General features: G+C 32.3%; 3 protein-coding genes across 3 annotated transcripts; 2 read left to right on the top strand and 1 right to left on the bottom strand.

The window, feature by feature from the left end:
* Positions 1–1912: 1912 nt before the first annotated feature.
* Positions 1913–3815, top strand: LOC142518574 (pirin-like protein). Its single transcript, XM_075621365.1, has 6 exons — positions 1913–2076; positions 2172–2221; positions 2305–2343; positions 2458–2486; positions 2796–2962; positions 3254–3815. The coding sequence occupies exons 1-6, from the start codon at positions 1976–1978 to the stop codon at positions 3756–3758; spliced, it is 891 nt and encodes a 296-aa protein (XP_075477480.1). The 5' UTR covers positions 1913–1975; the 3' UTR covers positions 3759–3815.
* Positions 3816–5921: 2106 nt separating this feature from the next.
* Positions 5922–8735, top strand: LOC142518521 (putative MO25-like protein At5g47540). Its single transcript, XM_075621308.1, has 11 exons — positions 5922–6342; positions 6744–6905; positions 7059–7177; positions 7283–7357; positions 7426–7519; positions 7625–7684; positions 7765–7833; positions 7924–8022; positions 8103–8147; positions 8250–8352; positions 8515–8735. The coding sequence occupies exons 1-11, from the start codon at positions 6067–6069 to the stop codon at positions 8625–8627; spliced, it is 1215 nt and encodes a 404-aa protein (XP_075477423.1). The 5' UTR covers positions 5922–6066; the 3' UTR covers positions 8628–8735.
* Positions 8736–10223: 1488 nt separating this feature from the next.
* LOC142519031 (kinesin-like protein KIN-12F) lies at positions 10224–16049 on the bottom strand. Its single transcript, XM_075621920.1, is given in 18 exon segments — positions 10224–10723; positions 10798–11556; positions 11634–11783; positions 11867–11965; positions 12054–12203; positions 12205–13002; positions 13078–13207; positions 13401–13550; positions 13804–13952; positions 14233–14265; positions 14267–14329; positions 14436–14528; positions 14614–14667; positions 14744–14803; positions 14894–15019; positions 15104–15187; positions 15330–15464; positions 15619–16049. Coding segments are annotated over 18 exon segments (3588 nt in total). The 5' UTR covers positions 15916–16049; the 3' UTR covers positions 10224–10465.
* Between the last annotated feature and the right edge of the window lie 6864 nt (positions 16050–22913).

Here is a 22913-nt window from a genome sequence, read left to right as displayed (position 1 = left end):
ATATTACTTTTTATGCTAAGAGTATTACTTTTTATTGTGAATATCGATAGGATTGACTCGTCTCACAGATAAATATTCGTGAGACCCTCTTACAAATATTAGTTATAATATTTGGAAAAACGACAAAATCTCGACAATCTAAATTAGTTGCCCTTGGACTGAATCAAATAAGTAATATAATACATAGATTTTAAAATATCTTAATTTATAATACAATTTTACGCTAATTACGATATTAAATGTTACATAATTTAAAATAACTATGCATAAAACCTAAGAGATTGATAATGTTAAGGGGTCCATATAGCATGATGAATGATGATATATGTATTACGAAAGATTGGTGTAATCTCCAATCAAAAAAAGTCTAACCCGCATTCGCATTCCCACTTAACTTTCCATATTCAACGTGTGTTGCTCCTCATTCTACATTTAAACAATGACAAAAATTTGTATGAGACGATTTCATTAGTCATATTTTATTAGACGAATCTCTTATTTAGGTCATCCATAAAAAAATATTACTTTTTATGCTAAGAATATTACTTTTTATTGTGAATATCGGTAGGGTTGACTCGTCTCACAGATAAAGATTCGTGAGAACGTCTCACAACAAACCTATACTTTAACCTAAAATTTGACTCAAGTACAAAATATTAGAGTTAATTATAAATCACGACATGTATATCGTCGCTAAATACAAAAAAAAATCCTTATTTTAAAAATATATTGATAATTAAATAGACAATATCTTAAATCGTAGATTGAACTTGGCTATTATATTTTCAATAAATTTCTTTTACATCTTTAATGGCGTTGGGACAAGTCAAACCTGAATTTCAAATCCCCATTAAACTTTACAAATTTAACGCGTGAAGCAAATTTGTTTGTTCGTCGTGATTACTTAATTTATACAGATTAGAACATTAAATAATTAAAAAATTAAAAGTTTAAAAAAATATTTTAATTTATTCAAAATATAGTTGTACGAAGATAATAATCGCGAATTATATATTTGAGACAATAGTAAAAAAAAATAAAAAATTCCTATATAATTTAGAGAGAGGGAGCATTATTTTCGGTGGCTGCGTCTTCAAATCAGTTGGGTGGTGCGCCTCTAATATCATGCAAGTGTAGTTGACATTGATGATCTTCAACTACTCGAAAACAATGAATAAATAAAATTTAATTTCCCTCATGCTTTTGTAATAATGACGTCATGCGAAGCTTCTTTTCTCCACGTTGTCTTGGAATCAATGCTTGTTGATGATGTCCCAGTCACATTAAGTGAATTTGATTTGGACAAAACTCTGTAACTGATCGTAATTGTTGGTTGGTATGCATTTCAATGAAACGGGAGATTTCTACATTCCCAAAACAAACACGTACACGTACTAATCCTAAAAACCCAAGAAATAATTCTTCGTAAATAAGTCTAGGACAAAAACTTGCGTGAGACGGTTTCACGGGTCGTATTTTGTGAGACATATCTCTTATTTGGGTCATCCACGAAAAAGTATTACTTTTTATTGTAAATTTCGGTAGAGTTGACATGTCTCATAGATAAAGATTTGTGAGACCGTTTCACAAGACACCTACTCTAAATTCAAATAAAGAATGTAAATTTTTTTTTACTACGTAAGATCGAGGTTGTCCCATGAAATCAATGCTGTGGTGGCCCTAAAAAAGGTGTTCTGTTTGGTTAAAAAAGTAAAAAAAAGAAAAGAAAAAGAAGGATGAAATGGATAACTGACATCAGAATGGCGTCAGGCTGATGCTGAAGTAGCCAAAAGGTGGTAGTCGAGTCCCTGGATCTAAAGGAACCTCGCACGTGGGACCAACCGAGAACCTTAGACTCTCAAAAGGACTTCGAGTTACCTCAGATCTCCGCTATATAAACTAGAAACAGAGCATATGCAAGAATCCATAAAGTCCCAAAATTCACTCTGCTATACAAACACAAGATTTTTCGGAAATGTCAAATGTTGTGAGACAGCCTCGGCCACTCCTCAGAAAACTCCACGCCAGACCTCAACAAGAAGGCGTCGGGGCTACTGTAAGAAGAAGCATCGGAAGGTCAAGAGTTGTTTGATTTTGAGGAAAAAGATACAAAGAATTTATGTGGGATTTTTCCCGAAATAAGATTTGTTTATATGTTTCTTAATTCTCAGGTCTGAGCTGAAATATTTTGACCCCTTTCTTGTTCTGGATGAATTCTCAGGTCGCCCCTCCATCTTGCATATAAGGTTAAATTCTTGAACATTAGTTCTTGGTCTGATATATGTGTTGGCTTTGATCTTACAGTTACTGCTCCAGCTGGATTCCCTGATCATCCACACAGAGGTTTCATGACATGTCATTTCATTACAATCTTAAACAAATGAGATCTTACAGATTTTGAGCTCGGAGTCAATTCATGTTAAGTAATGATCGGTTGTATTTTTACCATTATGACAGGATTCGAGACTGTCACCTACATGCTCCAGGTAATAGTTACATCACTCTTCTCCCTTCTATCGGTGATCAGAAGATCAAAAGTTCGAATATTTTTAAAAAAAATATAATTCTGTTACTGAAATTCTAAACATTTGGACAGCCTGAATTCTTGGTCGCCCATAGGAAATTTCTTACATTATTCTCGTGTTACTATTTTATATATTAATGTACATATGACATGTACTCAAGTAGATGTGAATCATGTGATTGTGCAGCTTCAAGAAAACAACATAAAATATTAATTATAGTTGGTTCCAATAAAGTTGAACAAAAAATGCATCTTTTTATGGGGTGGACAGGGAGCGGTGATACATGAAGATTTTGAAGGACATAAAGGGATAATAGAAGCTGGAGACTTGCAATGGATGACTGCAGGGAGAGGAATAGTCCATTCAGAAATGCCTGTGCCTGAGGGCACTCAAAAGGGTTTGCAGTTGTGGATTAATCTCCCTTCCGAGTATAAAATGTGAGCCACTCCACCATTATCGCACAACCACTCAAATACATATAAATATAAATTTAAGTTCTTGAAAATGACACCTCTTTGTTTTGTCTCGGATTGGCAAATCAAAAGATTCTGATTTATACCGATTTTTTTTTCATAGGCCATATTGTAAGTGATAATCTCTTTACTTTCACAAAGTATACTCAAAGGTTGACCTTTATGTACGAGTGGGATTTGAAAAATAATTCCAAAAAGTCATCCAATCGTTGTTTTCTTCATATTATTTTTGTGGGTTTTTTGCGTGATCATCAGGACTGAGCCACGTTACCAAGAACTGAGCAAAGAGGAAGTTTCTGAAGCCACAAAAGATGGTGTCATGGTCCGAGTTATAGCCGGAGAGGCATTAGGAGTCCAGTCGCCAATATACACTGTAACCCCTACAATGTATCTGGATTTCACCCTCAATCCCGGGGCTCGAATCAGACAACCCATACCTTATTCTTGGAATGCATTTGTGTACGTTTTGGAGGGTGATGGTGTATTCGGAAGTTCACGATCTCCTCCCGTGTCGGCCCATAACCTTGTTCTTCTAGGCTCAGGTGATGGCTTGGATGCATGGAACAAATCCACAAGATCCCTTAGGTTTATTTTGGTTGGAGGTGAGCCATTGGAAGAGCCAGTTGTGCAATATGGACCATTTGTGATGAATACTCAAGAACAAATTGACGAAGCTATTGAAGATTTTGAGAATTATACCAATGGATTTGAGAAAGCCAGATATTGGAGTTCTAAATCCTCCTCTGGTTTTGGCCATTGATTGTGTAGCCATTTTGTTTCATTTCTTTCGAATAAAAATAGCTAATATTTTTCATTATGTAAGTTACATGTATCCACAATTGACTCTTTAGTTGTGGAAGTCACTTGAAATTTTCGAAGAATATTCTAATTATTTGGCTAAAAAAATAGAGATTTTGATAAAATATAGTTAAAATTATGAAAAGACATCAAGAAAGCAGCCTACCATAAACGGCTACAAAAATTAGGAAATGAGATATCAGCTGATATAATCCAGACACATATCTACTGGTTATATCAGGAGATAAAATCAGAAGAACAAGCTATTTCTAGATTAATAATATAGGAAGAAGACAACTCAGGTAGAGGGACCACTCAACCGCTCACTCGACCTACTCAAGAGATAATGCTAACTACAGCTGGAAGGCATTAAAGAAAATTTATGCCAAGAATTGAAGTCCGGGATTCAAATCCGCAAGAGGTTTCTATAAATAAGAAGGCAGAAGAAAGATGTAGGGATCACTCAACATCTTCGTTCTTCTTCAAAATAATTTGTAATATTTTCTTTCAAGTTTATGTGTACTGTAAGTTCAGCTAATATTAGTAGCTAAACAAGTTTATCCTCTTCTACAGGAGGTTACTATGTAATAATAATTTGTATGTTTGAATAAAAGAACCAACGGTTTTGCCCCTCTCATGTAATATTTTCAAATTGAACTACTTTACTATACACCCTGAGGTAGGAAACGAAACAGGGTTGTGCTAAATGCTGTTGAAGGAATCTGTGTCAAGAACCATCTGTTGTGACTGCGTGGTTAGGCTGTGAGGAGCAGTATGTAAAATCTGGTTGAGATAACCCGACGGCACGTTGGTCAAAGAGGTAAACTGTTCAATTTATTATAGGGAAGCATGATGTGCCATTTATAAAAAAAATAAAAAATAAAAAAAATCGATCATTTTAGTATGATATATAGGCTAGAAACCTCGCGTAACTGCATGTCTTAGGGCTATATGTCTTTAAGAACATGCTCGATATGTGTAACAATGTCACGTTCTATACTTGAAGGAATTTTCAAAAAATGGGGTAGTTAAAACTAGGTTTTGAAGGGATGAGTAGTAAAAAGAAAGTTGAAAAAAAAGTTGTGTATTTTTCACTAAATTGCCCAAAAGACATCAAAATATTGAAAGTGTACGTAGCATTTTTAAAATTCAAGCTGATATAGTATTTCATATAATAATCTATAAAACAAGATCCAACAAGTGTAAAAATATTATTTACATTCTAAGAAGTAACTGCCAATTTTTATAGACAAATGTTCCTTGTTTTTAATGTTTACATATTGACTTATTTGTTTCCATTTCTCGACAAAAAAAATTATGCATTGAAAATTTTCATTTTTTAAAAAAATAATATGTTTTATGCTGTGAAGATCCAAAATATTTCAACTATATATATGGCAAAATCAATGCCAAAATACGGGTCTATTATCTATATCAAATGAAAATTATCAAATATATATTACTAGCTAGCTAGATCCTACACGTAGGAAAAAATAAAATCACATGGTTTCATTGTGTATTCTTGGAAGAAAATTGATCAAATACAATTATTCAAACTGTTGATCATGCATCTTCATACGAATGCATATATATTAAAATTTAAGTATAAAATATAATTTTATTTATAGTAAATTTTCTTGCACAATATTGTATGTTGTAGTAATTATTTCTTGTCAAATACTAAATTTGAGTTTTTCTTTTTTATAAAAAAAAATCGTTGAGTTTAGAATATCGTGGAGAAAGAACGTTTTATATCAATGATACTCTTATCTCAATCTCGTATCCAAAGATTTATATAGTAGCAACCTATGAAATTTATCATAACAACCTATGAAATTTCGGTAGCTTCGATGCTACATGTGGGGGCACTGCCCCCACATCGTTTGGATGGACAAGATTCACACACATATGTGATTTTAAAAAATTAATGGATCCCGTGTATGTGTGGCTAAATTTGGACCCTTGATTCTTTCATCGCAGTGCCCGATGAAATCAACCTGAAAGTTCCCACGATTCCTATGAATTCGGAGTTCCCATAATTAAGAAGTCTGAGTTGCACAAAACCCAACCGCAGAATCAGTATATGGCGTCGCTCATTAGTAATCATCCCATGCAATGTAATAATACCAGCCACAAACCCCATCATGTACCAAAACTGAATCCGTTAATCCCATTCCATTTGCTTTCATCTTTTTTAATCTCGACACAGAACAGCACATGAGACTCTATCATCATCCATTAACCTTGACGGGTCCTTTCTAAAAGCGACCATGCCGGCAGAATCTCATTCCCTTTCCCAGGGGAAAGAGATTTCTGTTGCTGCGAACAAGGAGAGGAAGAAAGATGGCAAGCCGATGAAGAGGTCGGGTTCTTCTTTGAATTTTAAGAAGCTTGTTCCCAAGATTCTGCGCAGCGCTTCCATGAAGAATCTGTTCAAATCCAAGAAACCTCGGACTCCTGTCGATGTCGTGCGTAACACCAGGTCTTTGCTGTTGTATCTTGATTCTGCCACCGATACAGCCGGCAAGCCTAAACGAGATGAAAAGGTTGTTCATTTATTTATCCCTTTTTCCATATTCATAACATATTGTTATTTTTTGGCACTGAGTGATGATTAATGCTTGATCCGCTGGTGCCTTTTTAACGCGTGCATGGGATTGCAATCTTGGTCTTTTTACTTTATTTCTCTTCTTATATTTTCACATTGGAGGGGTGGTTAGTAGTATGAGATTTGCCAAATCGTTTTTGTCGTAACAAAAGCTACAAAGATATGAGAATGCCAAAAAAGATCCATCCATTTCAGATGATGGAGTCGAACTGAGCGGTGGATTGGATTATCTTTTCCTACGATAATTTCTCTGGATCATTTGATTATATATCTTTGAATTTGATGGTAAGGAGTTTTGATATACTAGCCTTTTGATTCAGTAAGGACTTCTGATTTCAGTTGGAGCAATTAGATTCTCTTATCAGGGAGCTGAAGTCAATTCTTTACGGTATTGATGATTCTGAACCCGTCGCAGAAGCCTGTGCCCAATTGACTCAAGAGTTCTTCAACGAAGATACCCTTCGTCTCCTCATTCAGACTCTCCCAAAATTGAACTTTGAGGTACGCAAACTACACAGAACATAATTTATTCTGTGTTTTTCTTTTTTCTTTTTTGCATATTATTTATTCTGTTACTCGTTAAGCAATGCAGAATAACATGTTGCTATTATCATTTTGGTTCTTGAACTTATCCGGATTTCATTCTTTTCATAGACACGCAAAGATGCGACTCAAATCGTCGCAAATTTGCAGAGACAACCGGTTCAGTCACGGTTGATCGCTTCTGAATACTTGGAAGTCAATCTCGATCTCATGGATCAGCTGATAACTGGGTGAGCTACCCTTGATTTGGCAATGATTTTTCATTCATAATTACACGTTTTTTGTTCTTAATAGTCGCACATTAATGATTAATTCCCTTTCCATTTTCCATACAGTTATGACGATCCTGTAAATGCCTTGCATTTTGGAGGAATGTTGAGGGAGTCAATACGACATCAAGTCGTCGCCAGGTAACACCTCCAGCATGAATCTTTAATCTTTGCAAGAAACTCTTGATTTGTATCATCCCTGTGCGCAGATACGTTTTAAAATCTGAGCATTTGAAGAAGTTTTTCGACTACGTGCAACTACCAAATTTCAATGTTGCTTCAGATGCCGCAGCAACCTTTAAGGTAATTACGTTGTATGTGCATCGTTAAAGTCCTAGATTTATGAACCTTTAAGAAGAAGATGTCTAATAACCTAGCTACACGTATGGTTTCTGCAATATATTACAGGAGCTTCTTACAAGGCATAAGTCCACAGTTTCAGAATTTCTCACCATAAACTACCGCTGGGTATGATCTTTCCTCAGCCTGCAACATAAAAATACATTATTATTATTTTAGAAGAATTTTCATTCTGCGTGTTCCTGTAGTTTTTCGTTGAATTCAATTCTAAGTTGCTGGAATCCACAAATTACATGACAAGAAGATATGCTATCAAGGTACAAATTTTTGGATATCTAACGTTTATGCACGAATCGATGTTTTCGTCTGAATTCATGATGATGATTTTCCAGTACTTTTTTTTTCAGCTGTTAGGAGATATTCTGCTGGATCGTTCGAACTCTAACGTGATGATACGTTATGTCAGCTCTAAAGATAACCTGAGAGTCCAAATGAATCTTTTGAGGGTAAAAGCATTTCCGGGATCACTTACTAGCAGACTAAAATACAATATATTATGTGAATAAGCGAGAACTTGATGTTGCAGGAATCACAGAAGAACATACAGATTGATGCCTTCCATGTTTTCAAGGTATTCACATCAAAAACATGAAATCAGTTGCCAAAATTATATAAAACTTGGCATTCCGATCCTTTTAAAGTCCTAACTCATCAGTACTCCGGCATCTTGCAGCTTTTCGTGGCTAACCAGTGCAAACCCGCTGATATTATCAACATTCTATGCGCAAACAGAAGTAAACTTCTACGCTTCTTCGATGGATTCGCCATTGAAAAAGGTAATTAATCACTTCTGTTTTTTTTTTAATAATTATTATGGTGGCAAGTAATTATGTGGATCAGATGTAGGATTTGGTAAATGTTTCCTACATCCGCTAATATTACACTTTGTATACTGATCTCCTATGGTGTTTTAAAGAAGTTTTTAATTTGTTATGCAGAGGATGAAATGTTTGAATCAGACAAAGCTCAAGTCATTAAAGAAATTGAAGAACTTCAGCCAACAACACCAATTACGTGCTCGGGGGAATTGTTCAAACCCATTGCAGTATAATTAATTAGTGATACGGTTTTCTATTTCCACTTATTAATTACGTTTATCATCCAAATTCAGGTGATTGTTGGCTGGTTTTTTCGAATTATTTTGAATTGAATAAAAACATTCATGGAGTTTATAAGAATATAATTAAGATAGATATTTAATTCCAGGCACGTACGCACCAAGTGTAATTTAAATCATAGCCCGGTCCCAATATACTAAGATCTCAATTGTTGTAGCTGTTGACAGGACATTACTGCAAAACTTAAAACAGAACAACATAAACGCAGCTAAAATAACAGCCACCAAAAACAAGAAAACCAAACAAAATTCTCATCAAGAATCGTCGGTAAAAACACAAGTAAATCTTTGTTAGTAAAATCGCACACGCATAACAAATTGATAAAATAAAAGTGATATTCCATTGGAAAATTTTGCAGACTTGATACAGAGAGGTTAAGCACCACCTGCACCCTTTCCTTTCTTTTTCTGGATTTTCTTCATGTAAAACTCCAATTCCTTGCCTTCCAAAATATACCTACTAAAAACGATAGAACAAAGTGATGCACATTAAAACCAATACATTTACTTTAAAAAAAGAACTGTACTATAGCAATAGTCAGTGAGTTGATGTGCGTAAAACAGTGTAAACATGGAAATTAGTAGAATATATGAATCATGTATTTTGGCCAAAAGAGTAAATGGAAAATATGAGGCCAACAAACTCCTCAAGTTCTTTACAACAGTTAATCAAGATATGACAAGAAATGCTGTATAAAATATTTTTAAACTCTGAATCAAAGAAACCTGTCTATGCAGTTGACAAAGAAAAATAGGCCATGTTGTCAAAGAATAAAAAAAAAGCTCATACATCTCTCCATCCTTCTTCACAACAGTCTACTTTTTGTGACCCATGTCAACTCCATAATGCTTGAGATACCACTGCTTAAATGGTGCAGCATCCACTTGAACAATCGCACCCTTCACCAAAATCTCTGTCCTAACCAACTCATTGTTTGATGACCTTTGTTTTTTTGACATGACTATACCAAAAAGCTTGGGCTACTGTCCATACTTATGGCCCATTTGATATTGACCCAGATTTTCGACCCAATTATGATCTCAAGTGATTAAAAAATTCACATTATCATTTGGCACTTGTATTTGGCATATTACAACATACACCCCAGAATTACTAGCTTCTTCTTTTCTTAGTGCAGAGACATATAATATTAGCATTGATGATTAAACTCTTCCAATTCTTCGTTCATGAAGCTCAAAATTTTAGTTAAAGAGCAAAACTCATGTTCAAGAACGTTGTCATATATAATCTCACCATGTAATTTTATACAGCGGTGACGTGACATGTTGTTTTTAATAAAGAAATAATTATATCATATGCAGAAACAAATAAATTTGCAAACTATACAAAGTGAGGCTATTCAAATGTTAATTTGAATAAATTGCGCCAGATATCATCATTACAAAACTAATTGTTCCTACACATCATAAAAGAGGGGTTTTTTTTTCATATTTTCACAATAGATCTTCTCACACAATATACCAACATCATGAAGGACCGACAAATCTAACAATTGGAATGATAGGTAATATCAAGAGTAGTATCTTAAAAATGCAGTTGAAAGTTTGTTTTTTCACTTTGAATACACTCCTATAGATGCATGATGCATAGCGCAATGTAGAAACTTTTACATATTCTGTTCAAGTCACTCCAAAATAATGCCACCAATAAATAAACTTTGAAAGCAGACGATAAGATCATATACTTTCCTACTTAAAGTTCTTAGGTTGTGTAAATTGCATGATACCCAAGTAGGGGAACATGCTCCAAATCAGTTAAAACCAGAGTAGTGATCTTGGTAAATTGCACCAAATTCTGCCCTCCAAGCCTGATCATCATCATATACATGATCATTGTGTGTTACATCTGAGTCTTCACGATATAGGGGACGTTGTAATGCAGCTTCTGGCAACCTGCTCTGTGCAAGGTACTGTTTCATTGTAATAATCTCCATCTTGTGCTTTCTTTTCAGTTTCTCCATTTGTTTTTTTAATTTGTCATTCTCTTCCTCAATCATTGTGTTCTTCTCCTGCAAAACAAAGCAGAAAAGTTACGAAAATGTGGCTTGCCAGATACTAGAAAGAATTTGTGTGTGTGAATTACCTCAGCTACTGAAGCTGCTTCCTCTACTTCTCTCAACCTAACAAGAAGTTCACCTGCGGCGTGCACAGCTTCTGCTGTATCTTTGAGTTGAATTTTAAGATTTTGGTTCTCCTTCTTTAGTAACTCCCTTTCCCTCTCTCTTTCCGCCCTCGAAGAGGAAAGCTCTGCTGCAAAGGCCTTAGCAAAACGAGAGCCATGGCGACCCTTGGATCCTGCTTTAGCAGCTGCCCTTTTCACCTCTGCTATGCTCTCCATGATCGCTCGATGCTTTAATACTATGTCATTATATGTCTCCTGTAGCTCTGCATAGTGCTCGATCATTCTAGCTTGCCCAATGACAGATCTTTTGAGGGCATCATCCAACTCTTCCGTGCACTTCTTCTCTAGTCTCAACTCCAATTCAACTTGTTCTGCTCGATGACGATTAATTTCTATATCGATTCTTAATTCATCAGTCAGTGATATCCAGTCACTCTCCATTTCCATCCACTTCTGCCTTTCCTTCTCAAATTCTCCTCCACTAATGCCTTGAGAATTTGCACTACTTTTTCTAAACTGGATAGATTGAGACAGCAAAGAAGATCTGAGCTTGTCTGTTGATCTTCTAGTTGGTGTGTCGGTATACATCTGCAGTTGAGTTTTTAATGTTTCAATTTCTTTAAGATCTTCCTGGACTTCTTTAATTTCACACTGCTCCTTGACAACTTCTGAATCAAGATTTTCATCAAGATTTTCATCGCCATGAAATGCCGCAACAAGCTACAAGGAACAACAGAATCCATAAAGACACAAAAATAGTAGGAATATCAAATGTATTCAGCAAACAAAGTCCATACCTGATTTTCAGCATCTTTTGAGCAACACTTATCATGTTCATCCTCGCTGATAGGTGGCAGCTGCTTCTTCGTGTCACTGAAACTGGAAGAATTGTTGCACTCTCTAACATCAGCCTGATTAGCCTCGCACATGCACATGTGTTGCTCTAGCTGCAGTGAAAACAGGTCGTTATAGCATATTTCTCGGATAAACATACCCCACATTTACATCAGAAAAGAAAAAGTCCTATCACCAGTTTCCTTAGATACTCAATTTCAGCTGCTTGCTCATTGCATTTGCTGCCGAGCTCCTTCTCTCTTTCAGCAGCCAGTGCTAAATCTTTCTCTACATCCTGTGCACAAAAGACAGGGAGAAATGTAAAAGGAAAAAAGAAAATGTTATGGCATTGGAAATTTAGAATTAAGCAGCTTTAGACCCACCTTGGTCACTGGAATCCCCAATCCATTTGAATTTTCTGATGCATCCACCGTTATTATCTGTGTCTTCAAACTATCCTCACTCTCTCGACTTTGACATTTTGTGCAAACAAAGGAAGCAGATGAAGGATCTGAAGATTGGCCATTTACTTGCTGAGGTTTGAACAGAAGTACTGCCCTTGTCAACTGATGATGATAGGCACGGTTTGAGTGCCAAGTGTTCAAATGAGAAGGAGGCGGATGATCTAGTTTTTGTGGAGTTCTTTTGGTGATAGTCAATGATCTGTAATCCTCTGTGAAGGCTAGCTGCCAAGGACTCAGTAGGGACAGGAAAAATTGTACTGGATCTTAGAGACGAATTACAGAGATCAGATTGTTGGTGTGATTGGCGTAACACATCCAGACTTTTGGAAGTCTGTATAGCATCTTCCTGATTTGAGAGATGATTTGATAAGAAAATTAAGCTTTTCCTCTGGGAACTCTTGATTTTAGGAGATTCGGAAAATACAGGATCTTGTAGGTCTCCTGCCAAAGGATCCGTCACAATTGAGTTCTTAGAAATCAGGTGTGGCAATTTTGTATGAGTTTCACAGGAATTGATTTCTTCGTTCTCACTGTCTTCTGAGCAACTCATATAGTGTTCACAGGAGAAGCCTGTTTCACAGCCTTCAGCAGAGTACAAGAGAGCACTACTCTCCCCATTCTCAGAATCTTCTCTTACATTTTCGTCATGAGAAACTCGAATATTGTCAATCTGAAGCTTTAGTTCTTTTACATCATCCTTGTCGATACATAAATCTGTTTCAGAGTCCTTGTCTATTTGTGGTAAGATTAGTGAACGATTGAGGCTGCGTCTCAAATGGTTCAAGCTTTCACGCACATTTCCTCCTCTGAAGTGTCCACCACTGCTGAGTAAGTCGCATGTGCTGGATTTAGCTCTCATGAGTTCTTCCTGCATTCAGTCAATTATATTCAAGATATCAAGCACAAAAACTTTGTAAAACTCTTCACTTAGTAGTTATAAGACCTTTAGTTGCCGGATCTGATCACTCAGGTCGTTAACATCGTCTTCTGTTATCTCATTTATTACAGGTTCATTCTTTACAAACTTTGCCCGTAGTCCAAATCTGAGTGTACTCAGAGTGTCACTCTTACTTCTGCTCATATATCAAAGACAAAGCATAAGAAAATATAAGAATCAATGATACAGTGCGTAAAATAGATAATAATAAGAGAAAGACAATTCTACAAGCCAAAGAACCACTTCTTACTGAATGGCTTTTAGTACTTGTTGTCTGGAGCAAATTTATATCTAGAATATCAGTAAATAAAACTCAATGGTTTTAGTACTTGTTGTCTGGAGAAACGGCACATATAATGGAGAGCTTAGCATTGCCGCCAAATGAGTCTCTCAAAACATGAGTAAGACTTGAACTTCTATATGAAACATCTTCAGTTTTCCCTGATTGAGTTCCATCAGCGAGAATATTTACCAAGTTCCTGCACATTTACAGAGAGTCCAGCTCTTTATATGGTCAATTGAGGATATGGATGGAAATATTTTATTTGAAATCCAAGGTATTTTGTTTTGAATAAGATGTTTGAAGTTGGATTTCGTCGACACCTATATTGCTAGAATGTGCAAATATGACATGATAACAATAAATAGAAGATAGCCTGAAATACTTTGCATGGTTAAAAAAAGAAAACCCGAGACCCAAATAAAACTATTATATGTGTTCACCGTACATACCCTAGCTGTGATATTGTCTTCATTATATATTTTCTTTCTTTCAAGTGCTGTCGGCTAGCATCCTCAGGTGCGCTTCTCTCGAATCCAGCAAGGTCGACGAGACTTATTCTACTTGTCTTTGAACTACCAAAGCACTTCGATGAGGTCTCCTGAGAGAGAAATTATTTAATCGAGTTATGAAGTTTAGTCACTGAAATAACAATAGCAAAGAAAAAATTATTCATCTACGTCAAATAGTTTTCACTTTGAGGGTAGTACCTGCATGTAATGCTCTTTTGCACTATCATGTCTGAAAAACCATTTGCTTAATGTACGTGATTTGGTTTCAAAATTGAACAGATTTTCTTTAATTTCCTTATTTTTTTTGGGGTTGGAAGGAGGAGAAGTTTCTAGAGCTAATTGTATGATATCCTGCGATATACCGCGTACCTTGCTCCAGGACTCAATAATGCATGTGAACAATGATATGGGATCTCGAGCTCTTAGAATTCACGCTTGTCGCTCCAATTTTTCTGTTTGACAAACCCTGCAGCATGAAGTTGAATTACAGTACAGCAATAGTCAATTAGTAAATATATTTCTATAAATTCGTGAGGGAATATTTTATGTTTACACAACAGTCATTGCTATACCTTAATCAAAATTTGGGTGACATCCTCATAGTTGTTCACGTACTCCTCACTTAAATTCTCCACATAAAACCCATTTTTGGGATCATCTTTTAGCTAAAAAAGATAAAAACTTAATGATGGACTATTGACAGAATAACATTGTTATATTTCCATGTATCCTGAGAAGCAGTGAATTTACCACCAGATTTCGTTGAATAGGATGGAGTAGATCTCCAATTCTCTCACCATATACCTGCAGCAACAATATATAGGTGATTAGGGGCTTCATTAGAAACCAAGCCAAGAACCAATGGCCCTGAAATAATCACCTCAAGAAACGAGCACCGGCATTGATAGTTTGTCTGCCTGCCACCAGTGTTATCTTGCTCCTACGCGATAATTATGATTACATACAATCAGTTCAAAGAAAATCGCCAACTCACGTTTCAATTTTTTGACTACTAGGGAACATATCCTACCTTTCGAATCTCGGAGAAAACATTCTTGAAAATGCGGGGCACAATACCTTGAAGACCACTTGATGATGGACCTTCAATCATTGCACTTGGGGGTCCCCACATAGTATAAGTCTTCCCACTTCCAGTCTGGTATTAATAGTAAATCAAACAATACCTCGTGTTCATAAAATCGGGCGTCAAATTTAGACTATGATCGGCCAAAAAAGTTACCTTTCCATAAGCCACAATTGTTGTGTTATAACCTGATAGAGCATCCTTGACCAAAGGAGCACCAATCAATCGGTAGACGTCCTCCTATGAAAGCAAAACCACTTAATTGTTCAACTAAGATTCTTATATTTTACCTAGAGACACCACCAAAAAATGCCTTCGATGTATACTACGTGTCTCCTTTCCACTTGTGAAATATAAAGAATTCTTCAAAAACTCTTCAAACCTGAGTTGAATTTGAGTCCATCACCGAGTCAAATGTAAACTTCCTTTCAGCAATAGCCACCGATTCCTCTGAAACTTTTCTGACCAAAGTATCTCCAATTCCAAGACCATTCACCGGCCTAATCCTTACAACAACCTAATGACATAACAGAAACTACATAATTCAATACCAGCACATATGATAAAGTAAAAAAATTCCTAAAATAATCAATACATAGATTCTGAAGAAATAAATCTATATTAAATCGAATTAATAATTTCCCAAATGACTGATACTTCAATCCCAATACCTTGACCGGTGCATCTGGAGCTTCAGACACAGTTTCTTGCATCACAGATGCGGTGGATTTTTTGGGTTTTAATGCTGATTTTTTAAAGAATGGGATTGAAGGAGACAGTGGAGGATCGCAGATCTGAATGTTGGGATCAGTCGGGACAACGTTTTCACCATCAGATCTGAATTTATTCCGGCGTACTGGCATTGTCTTTACTTTCGATTTCTGAAGCAAATTTCTGAAAGGAGCGGACGCTGTTATGCTTTCAAAGAATCTGTTGCTCTCATGTACCTCGGAATTGGCATTCGCCATTAATAGATTGAACAAGAAAACTGTGTGTATACTCCGATTCGAAACTGAAAATCGCTTGTTTATGAGGGACAATCTGAATGAAACAGAAGAAATAGGGTTTACTCTGTGTAAGAAATAATAGTTTGATTCAAATGTTAAAAAGGAGAAAAAAGACGTTAGAATTGTCACAGTGTGACCGTTGAAATGCCTAGCGCCTGTGGTGGCGTTTGAAAGTTTAAAATTGATGACAAAAATAGCCGTTTCTATGGGTCTGGACCTTTGTGACACCCCCGATTCCATGTTTCCAGCCCATACAAATTGGGCCCAGATCGAGTCCACAATAGACATCAATTGATCCATTTAGGCCTCAACCATGATACAAATATGAATAAGCAATGAATGAGTGCGTAGCCATTTATGAGTAGGTCTCATGTGCGACGGTTTCACGAATATTTATCTGTGAAACGGGTCATCCATACCCATATTCACAATAAAAAGTACTATTTTTTATGAATTACCCAAATAAGATATATGTCTCACAAAATACGACCCGTGAAATCGTCTCATACAAGTTTTTGCCTTAAATATATACGTGGGCTCCCATTGGATTAATATAAAATTTAATTTAAGACATGAAAAATGGTATCGGAGTCTAATATTTTCAATCATGTATTGTTTTTTTAAATCAATTATAGTCTTATGACTATGTTCAAACGGTCAATTTTAATCATTCTAGTCAAAATCATATGATTAAATGACCAGTGTCATTTTTAAAATTTATGTTGTTCAACGAACATGCAATATCATGAGTTATTTATTATCCATGTAATTATAAAATTTTAACAATGATATCGTCCATTTAATACATGATTTTGGTTCACTAAAATTGATCGTCAAAACATAATTGTTAGTTGTTTTAACGAAATCTTAAAGAGTAAAAATATCATGTTCCAATACATCTTTTGAGAAACTCAAAAATTAAATTGCTTAAAATTATGCATGATAATGCTAAAAATTCTTCACTTGAATCTTTGAAAAGGAATACAATAATGGCCTCCTATAGTTGAAGAAACAATGTGCGTGTGAGAAATTTGGTGGAAATGAAAAACAAATGACGATGGGCCAATCTCACCACTCAATAAATGCCAACTCTATACCGTATTCAAAGAGTACCAAATAGTCAACTTTATTTATTTTTATACTGGATTATTTTTATTGAAGTTTTAAATTTTTTTAAAAAAAAATTAATTTATCCACAGCCCGAATTTTCAATTGGAAAGTATTTGGGTCATTCAAGAAAAAATATTATTTTTTATGCTAAGATTATTACTTTTTATTGTGAATATCGGTAGGATTGACCCGTCTCACAGATAAAGATTCATGAGACTGTCTCACAAGAGACTTACTCAACAAATATGAATAGTCAAATTCTTGCAGGTCATCAGTTTGGAAGATAGAATAACTAAAAAAAATAGTATAATAAATTGAAAGACATGGACAAATTATATAATTCGATAATTTTATTGCTCAAAATATCTTATTATTTGTGTAAAATGAACTAAGCTAAAGAAATATCTCGTTATTTATCATTAACCTTACCAAACCATTCCTTAACACCATAAATAATCCTTACAAATTTATAGATTTAAAGCCAAACCAAATCAAACTTTCATTGAACCAAAGTAGAGTTATTTCAATCACAAAAATATATATATATATATATAAAATAGAGACATGATTATTTTGGCCAATTATTGTAAGGCATGCACTTTCCCTAGGCTAAGACCATCAAATATCATGGCCAACTTTTGTTGGTAGCCAATTTCATTGTTAATGATGTACAAATTAAGAGGAAAAAAATCATATGATTGGTGTCACGTTAATGGAATCTAAACTAAATTGAAGCAAAATAAAATTTAGCATCAACCTTCATTCTTCAGTAATATATGTTTCTTTTTTGTTGTTTTCATATAGAAGAATCTATATCTATATCTATATCTATATAAATATATGAATGTGAATTGTGAATTTACATAAATGACCTTATCTTCATTTAATAATAATAATTAATAAATGTTTATTTTTTTGTAAATTTACACTCTATTTTTAGTTTTTTTTTTGTTTTCTATTTTTTCATCTATTAAGTAATGAAATTTAAAATAAATCTATATCTATATAAATATATGAATGTGAATTGTGAATTTACATAAATGACCTTATCTTCATTTAATAATAATAATTAATAAATATTTATTTTTTTGTAAATTTACAAACTCTATTTTTAGTTTTTTTTGTTTTCTATTTTTTCATCTATTAAGTAATGAAATTTAAAATAAATCTATATCTATATAAATATATGAATGTGAATTATGAATTTACATAAATGACTTTATCTTCATTTAATAATAATAATTAATAAATGTTTATATTTTTGTAAATTTACAAACTCTATTTTTAGTTTTTTTTGTTTTCTATTTTTTCTTCTATTAAGTAATGAAATTTAAAATAAATTGAAGAAAAATGAATTTTAGTCTTTTCCAATCTATTAATTAATGAAATAAAATAAACTGAAGAGGTTAATAATTAATACATGTTTATTTTTTTGTGAATTTACACACTCCATTTTTTATTTTTTTTCTATCTTTTTCATCTATTAATTAATGAAATTTAAAATAAATTGAAGAAAAATGAATTTTAGTCTTTTCCAATCTGTTAATTAATGAATTAAAATAAACTGAAGAGGAATGAAATTTAGCCTTTTCTGTTGTAATGAAATTTGCACTCTATTTTTTAAATTTTATGATAAAACTCATACGATATAGCTAATACGAAAGTCACAACTAACGAGTTGAATTCGATTAAAGAAAATGAACAAGTTTATGATGTTATGATGTGATGTTTTGACATGTTATGTTATTTTATGACATGTTTACGCTTATACTAAGATCATGAAATGTATGCTTTAGTACAATATTTTTCATTGTTGAATGTTATGTATATGTATTCGTTATTAAGTTACATGTGTTGAGTCTTTAAACTCATTAAGTGTGATTGATGCAGGTGAGCATATTGATCAGGAGATCGAATGTGCCGAAAACTTAGTAAGGGGGCTGGATGTGCTCACGCTAACCCGAGGACCTTATTTTTTCCGCACGTTTTCATCTTTTAATTAATGAAATCTAAACTAAATTGAAGAAAAATAAAATTAGCATTATTTTTTGTGATGAAATTTGCAATCCATTTTTTTAAAAAAAAATTATATCTATAATAAAATTCATTTTATTATCTATCTATTATTATTATTATTACTTATTACTTACTACTATAAATATATGATTTTGAATTGTGATTTTACATCTGTCCTTATCTTCATTAAATAATGTATTCATTAATACATATCGTTTTGTTTGTTTTCTTTTCATCTATTAATTAATGGAATCTAAACTAAATTGAAACAAAATAAAATTTAGCATCAACCTTCATTCTTCAATAATATATGTTTCTTTTTTGTTTTTTTCATATAGAAGAAAAATGAAATTTAACCTTCATTTTTTGTGATGAAATTTGCACTCTATTTTTATTTATTTTTTGTTTTCCATGTTTTTCATTTATTAACTAATGGAATTTAAAATAAATTGAAGAGAAATGAATTTTAGCATTCATTTTTTGTGATGAAATTTGTACTCCATCAAAAAAACATATCTTTAATGAAATTCGAAACGATATTATTAATAAATATTTTTTTGTTTATTTTCTATCAGCTATTAATGACTTCTAAAATAAATTGAAGAAAAATGAAATCTAGCCACTATTTTTTGGAATAAAATTTAAATTTATCTTTCATTTTATGAAATGAAATTTACACTCTATTTTTTTAAAAATATATATATATATATATATATATAAATATATCTTTAATGAAATTTAAATTAAATAAAAGAATAATGAAATTTGCATTTTTGTTTGATTTCTATTTTTTATTAATTAAGGAATTTTAAATATATTGAATAAAAATGAAATGTACACTATTGTTCAAAATTTTATAGTTCTCCAATTTTTAATAGGTTTTATGTAAAGCAGTTTCATTGTTATATAGTCTTTGAGAGGGGCTGACCCGGTTATTTCAGAAGTGAAAAATAATTTTTTCTTCACGATTCAAGTCGGATATGACATGTTTCACAAAAGTTACTCGTTAAAACAATCTATAGGAGTTTCTGTGTCAATTTTATTTTTAACTTATATAAATTAACATCTATGAATAACGTAAATAATAATAATTAATATACTTCTCTTCGCTGGTTTGTTTTTTTCATCTATTATTTAACATATTCTAAAATAAATTGAAAAAAAATAAAATTTAGCCACCAGTTTTTAGAATGAAATTTAAATTAAGCCTTCGTTTTTTGGAATGAAATTTATACATCATTTTCTTTTAAAAAATAATATATTTAATAAAATTTAAAATAATAATAATAAATACATATTTTATTGTTTATTTTTTCCCCCAACTATCAATTAATTCTAAATAAAATTGAACAAAATGAAATTTAGCCACCATTTTTTGAAATGAAATTTATACTTTATTTGTTTTAAAAAATATATCTTTAATATAATTTAAAATGAATAAAAGAATAATAAAATTTACAATATATTTTCACAGAATGAATTATATCTTTATTTTAAAAATAATTATTTTTGTTTGATTTCTCTTTTTTTATTTAATAATTTTATAATTCTCCAATTTTTGAATTGGTCTTATGTGAGTCGGTCTCATGGATATATCTTTCAGATGGGCCAAACGGTCAATTTTTAGAGTGAAAAACAATGATTTTTCATGATCATGGTAGGATATGAGACATGTTCCCATGAAACAGCCTCGTAGAAGTTTGTATGCAATTTTTATTTTAAACTTGAGTAATTAACATCCATTAATACGTAAATAATACACGACTAATAAATTTGAAAATTATAATAAAATTGTGTGAATTTACATATATGTCCTTATTTTCATTAAATAATATTAATAAATACATGTTTATTTTTGTTTGTTTTCAGGTATTAATGAATTTTATAATAATTGAAGAAAAATGAAATTTTATTTTTGGAATGAAATTTACAGTTTTTTTTTAAAAAATTATATCTTTAATGAAATTTAAAATAAGCGACATAATGTCAGCAGCTTAACTCACGAAAAATTCACAGGAGTTCACTCATTCCAATACTACCTTCACTCTTGCACGCTTAACTTAACAGAACTGAATGATAGTGAAAGATTTATCTTTTAGTTCGAATGTTGCTTAATCTTTATGTCAAAAGTTATACTTGTTAACCACGACGCAATATTTATTTCTTATAATTGTGATTTACCGTGCAAAGCCCTATACTAAGCAAATGGTGAACATAATGAGGATTGAATTGACGTGGCTGTCAATTTGCCAAATTGTAAAACCCTATGCATGACAAACACAAATAATTATTTGGTACAATAAGAAAACACTTCAAAATAATCAAAATGAGTTTAAATTAATTTTATGTGTAATAATCACTCTTATATACATCAAATAGATAGAAAAAGATAAATAAAAATGAATTCAAATTGTTTTTATGTAAAAAAAATTACCAATACACAAACCAAGTTTTAGATCACACTAAAAAAAAGGTGATCATTACTTTATTTCTTTATGTTACAGGTTAAAATAACAATCACAATTGAATATGAGAATGAGATGACAAGAATAACATTTTTTGGAAAAGTTGCAGCATCTTTTGTTGGATGTTCGATTAAAGATTTCATTCAAATTTATGACAAAGTATAAGATAAAACAAACAAATGATTTTATATCTACATAAATATTGCATATAACAATAAAAAATTTCAATGCAGAATTTACCAAATAATTCATGTAAAGATTCGCTAAATCAACCAAACTCCAAGCTCCACACATTCTTGTTCAAGTTGGATAATTTAGTGGAAAAACGTGATGAAGTGTTAAAAATTATGGCAGAAGCTATTGAGATACATGATAATTATCCAACAACAAATGTCAATATCAAGAAACGGAGATCTCGGAAAATTATCAAGCCAACTAAACAAAGCAGTGTACCACCAAAGGTAGAAAAATCAAATGAAATAAACATCAACAAAAACATGAAGATCCATGAAGACGAAGATGAAATAGAGATTCGAGATGAAGAACCAATTGCTGAGTACAAAAAAATAGATAAGAAGATAAAAACCGACATACACAAAAAGATTTCAAGAGATCTTCAAATCAAAAACAAGAAAATGTGATGATTTCATTTGTAACCAAATAATTAATTATTTATCTATTAAAAGTTATTCTTATTTCAAAAATAATTTAACCATATTTAAGTAAAACTAGGTAAAGACATGTGCGACGCACGTGAAAATACATTTTTATTATCAATAATTGTTGTTAAAGAAATGAGATCAGAATAGATTAATTTAGAAAAAATTATATATTAATGATTTCATGTTATATTAGTCGATAGAAAATGAGTAATGCTACATGTGCAACCAAATTTGTACAATAATTCTTACAATTCAAAAAAATCAATACAGAAATTTCATTGATCAAAATCTCTTGATAAATTAAATATAAAATCTCATTAGATAATAACAAAATCTCACGATATAATTGTTGTAAATATCGCAGTACGATATATTGGTTGTACCTTTAGCATCATCCGTAGGAAATTCAATGTAATATAATTTGTACTACATGTATTATAAAATGAGTGCAAAAATATTTGTTTAAAAATTTTATGTGTTATAAATCTAAGGATATTCTTGAATGGAAGGATTTCAAATCCATGTATTTCAATACATTGAAATGTATTTTTGTTATTTAGAGAAGTAACATCATAAACTTCAAATCTACTCATTTCATGTTTATATAATAGTATTTCATGTTAATTATGATATTTTTCAAGTCCACCCAATAATAATGTTATTTGAAATTTATTCTGCTTTATATAAATAATAATATGTAAATAAG

Source organism: Primulina tabacum, chromosome 11 (assembly GCF_025594145.1).
Source record: "Primulina tabacum isolate GXHZ01 chromosome 11, ASM2559414v2, whole genome shotgun sequence".
Taxonomy (NCBI): domain Eukaryota; kingdom Viridiplantae; phylum Streptophyta; class Magnoliopsida; order Lamiales; family Gesneriaceae; genus Primulina; species Primulina tabacum.
The sequence above is the reverse complement of the archived record's forward strand: the minus strand, read 5'-3'. Positions and strand labels throughout refer to the sequence as shown.

Bases quoted from the DNA above. Each gene is read 5' to 3' on its own strand.
- LOC142518574 (XM_075621365.1), top strand. From the start codon at position 1,976: ATGTCAAATGTTGTGAGACAGCCTCGGCCACTCCTCAGAAAACTCCAC. The intron at 2,487-2,795 runs GTAATAGTTACA...TGGGGTGGACAG, and splicing joins CTGTCACCTACATGCTCCAG to GGAGCGGTGATACATGAAGA. The intron at 2,963-3,253 runs GTGAGCCACTCC...CGTGATCATCAG, and splicing joins CTCCCTTCCGAGTATAAAAT to GACTGAGCCACGTTACCAAG.
- LOC142518521 (XM_075621308.1), top strand. From the start codon at position 6,067: ATGCCGGCAGAATCTCATTCCCTTTCCCAGGGGAAAGAGATTTCTGTT. The intron at 6,906-7,058 runs GTACGCAAACTA...TTCTTTTCATAG, and splicing joins TCCCAAAATTGAACTTTGAG to ACACGCAAAGATGCGACTCA. The intron at 7,178-7,282 runs GTGAGCTACCCT...TTTTCCATACAG, and splicing joins ATGGATCAGCTGATAACTGG to TTATGACGATCCTGTAAATG.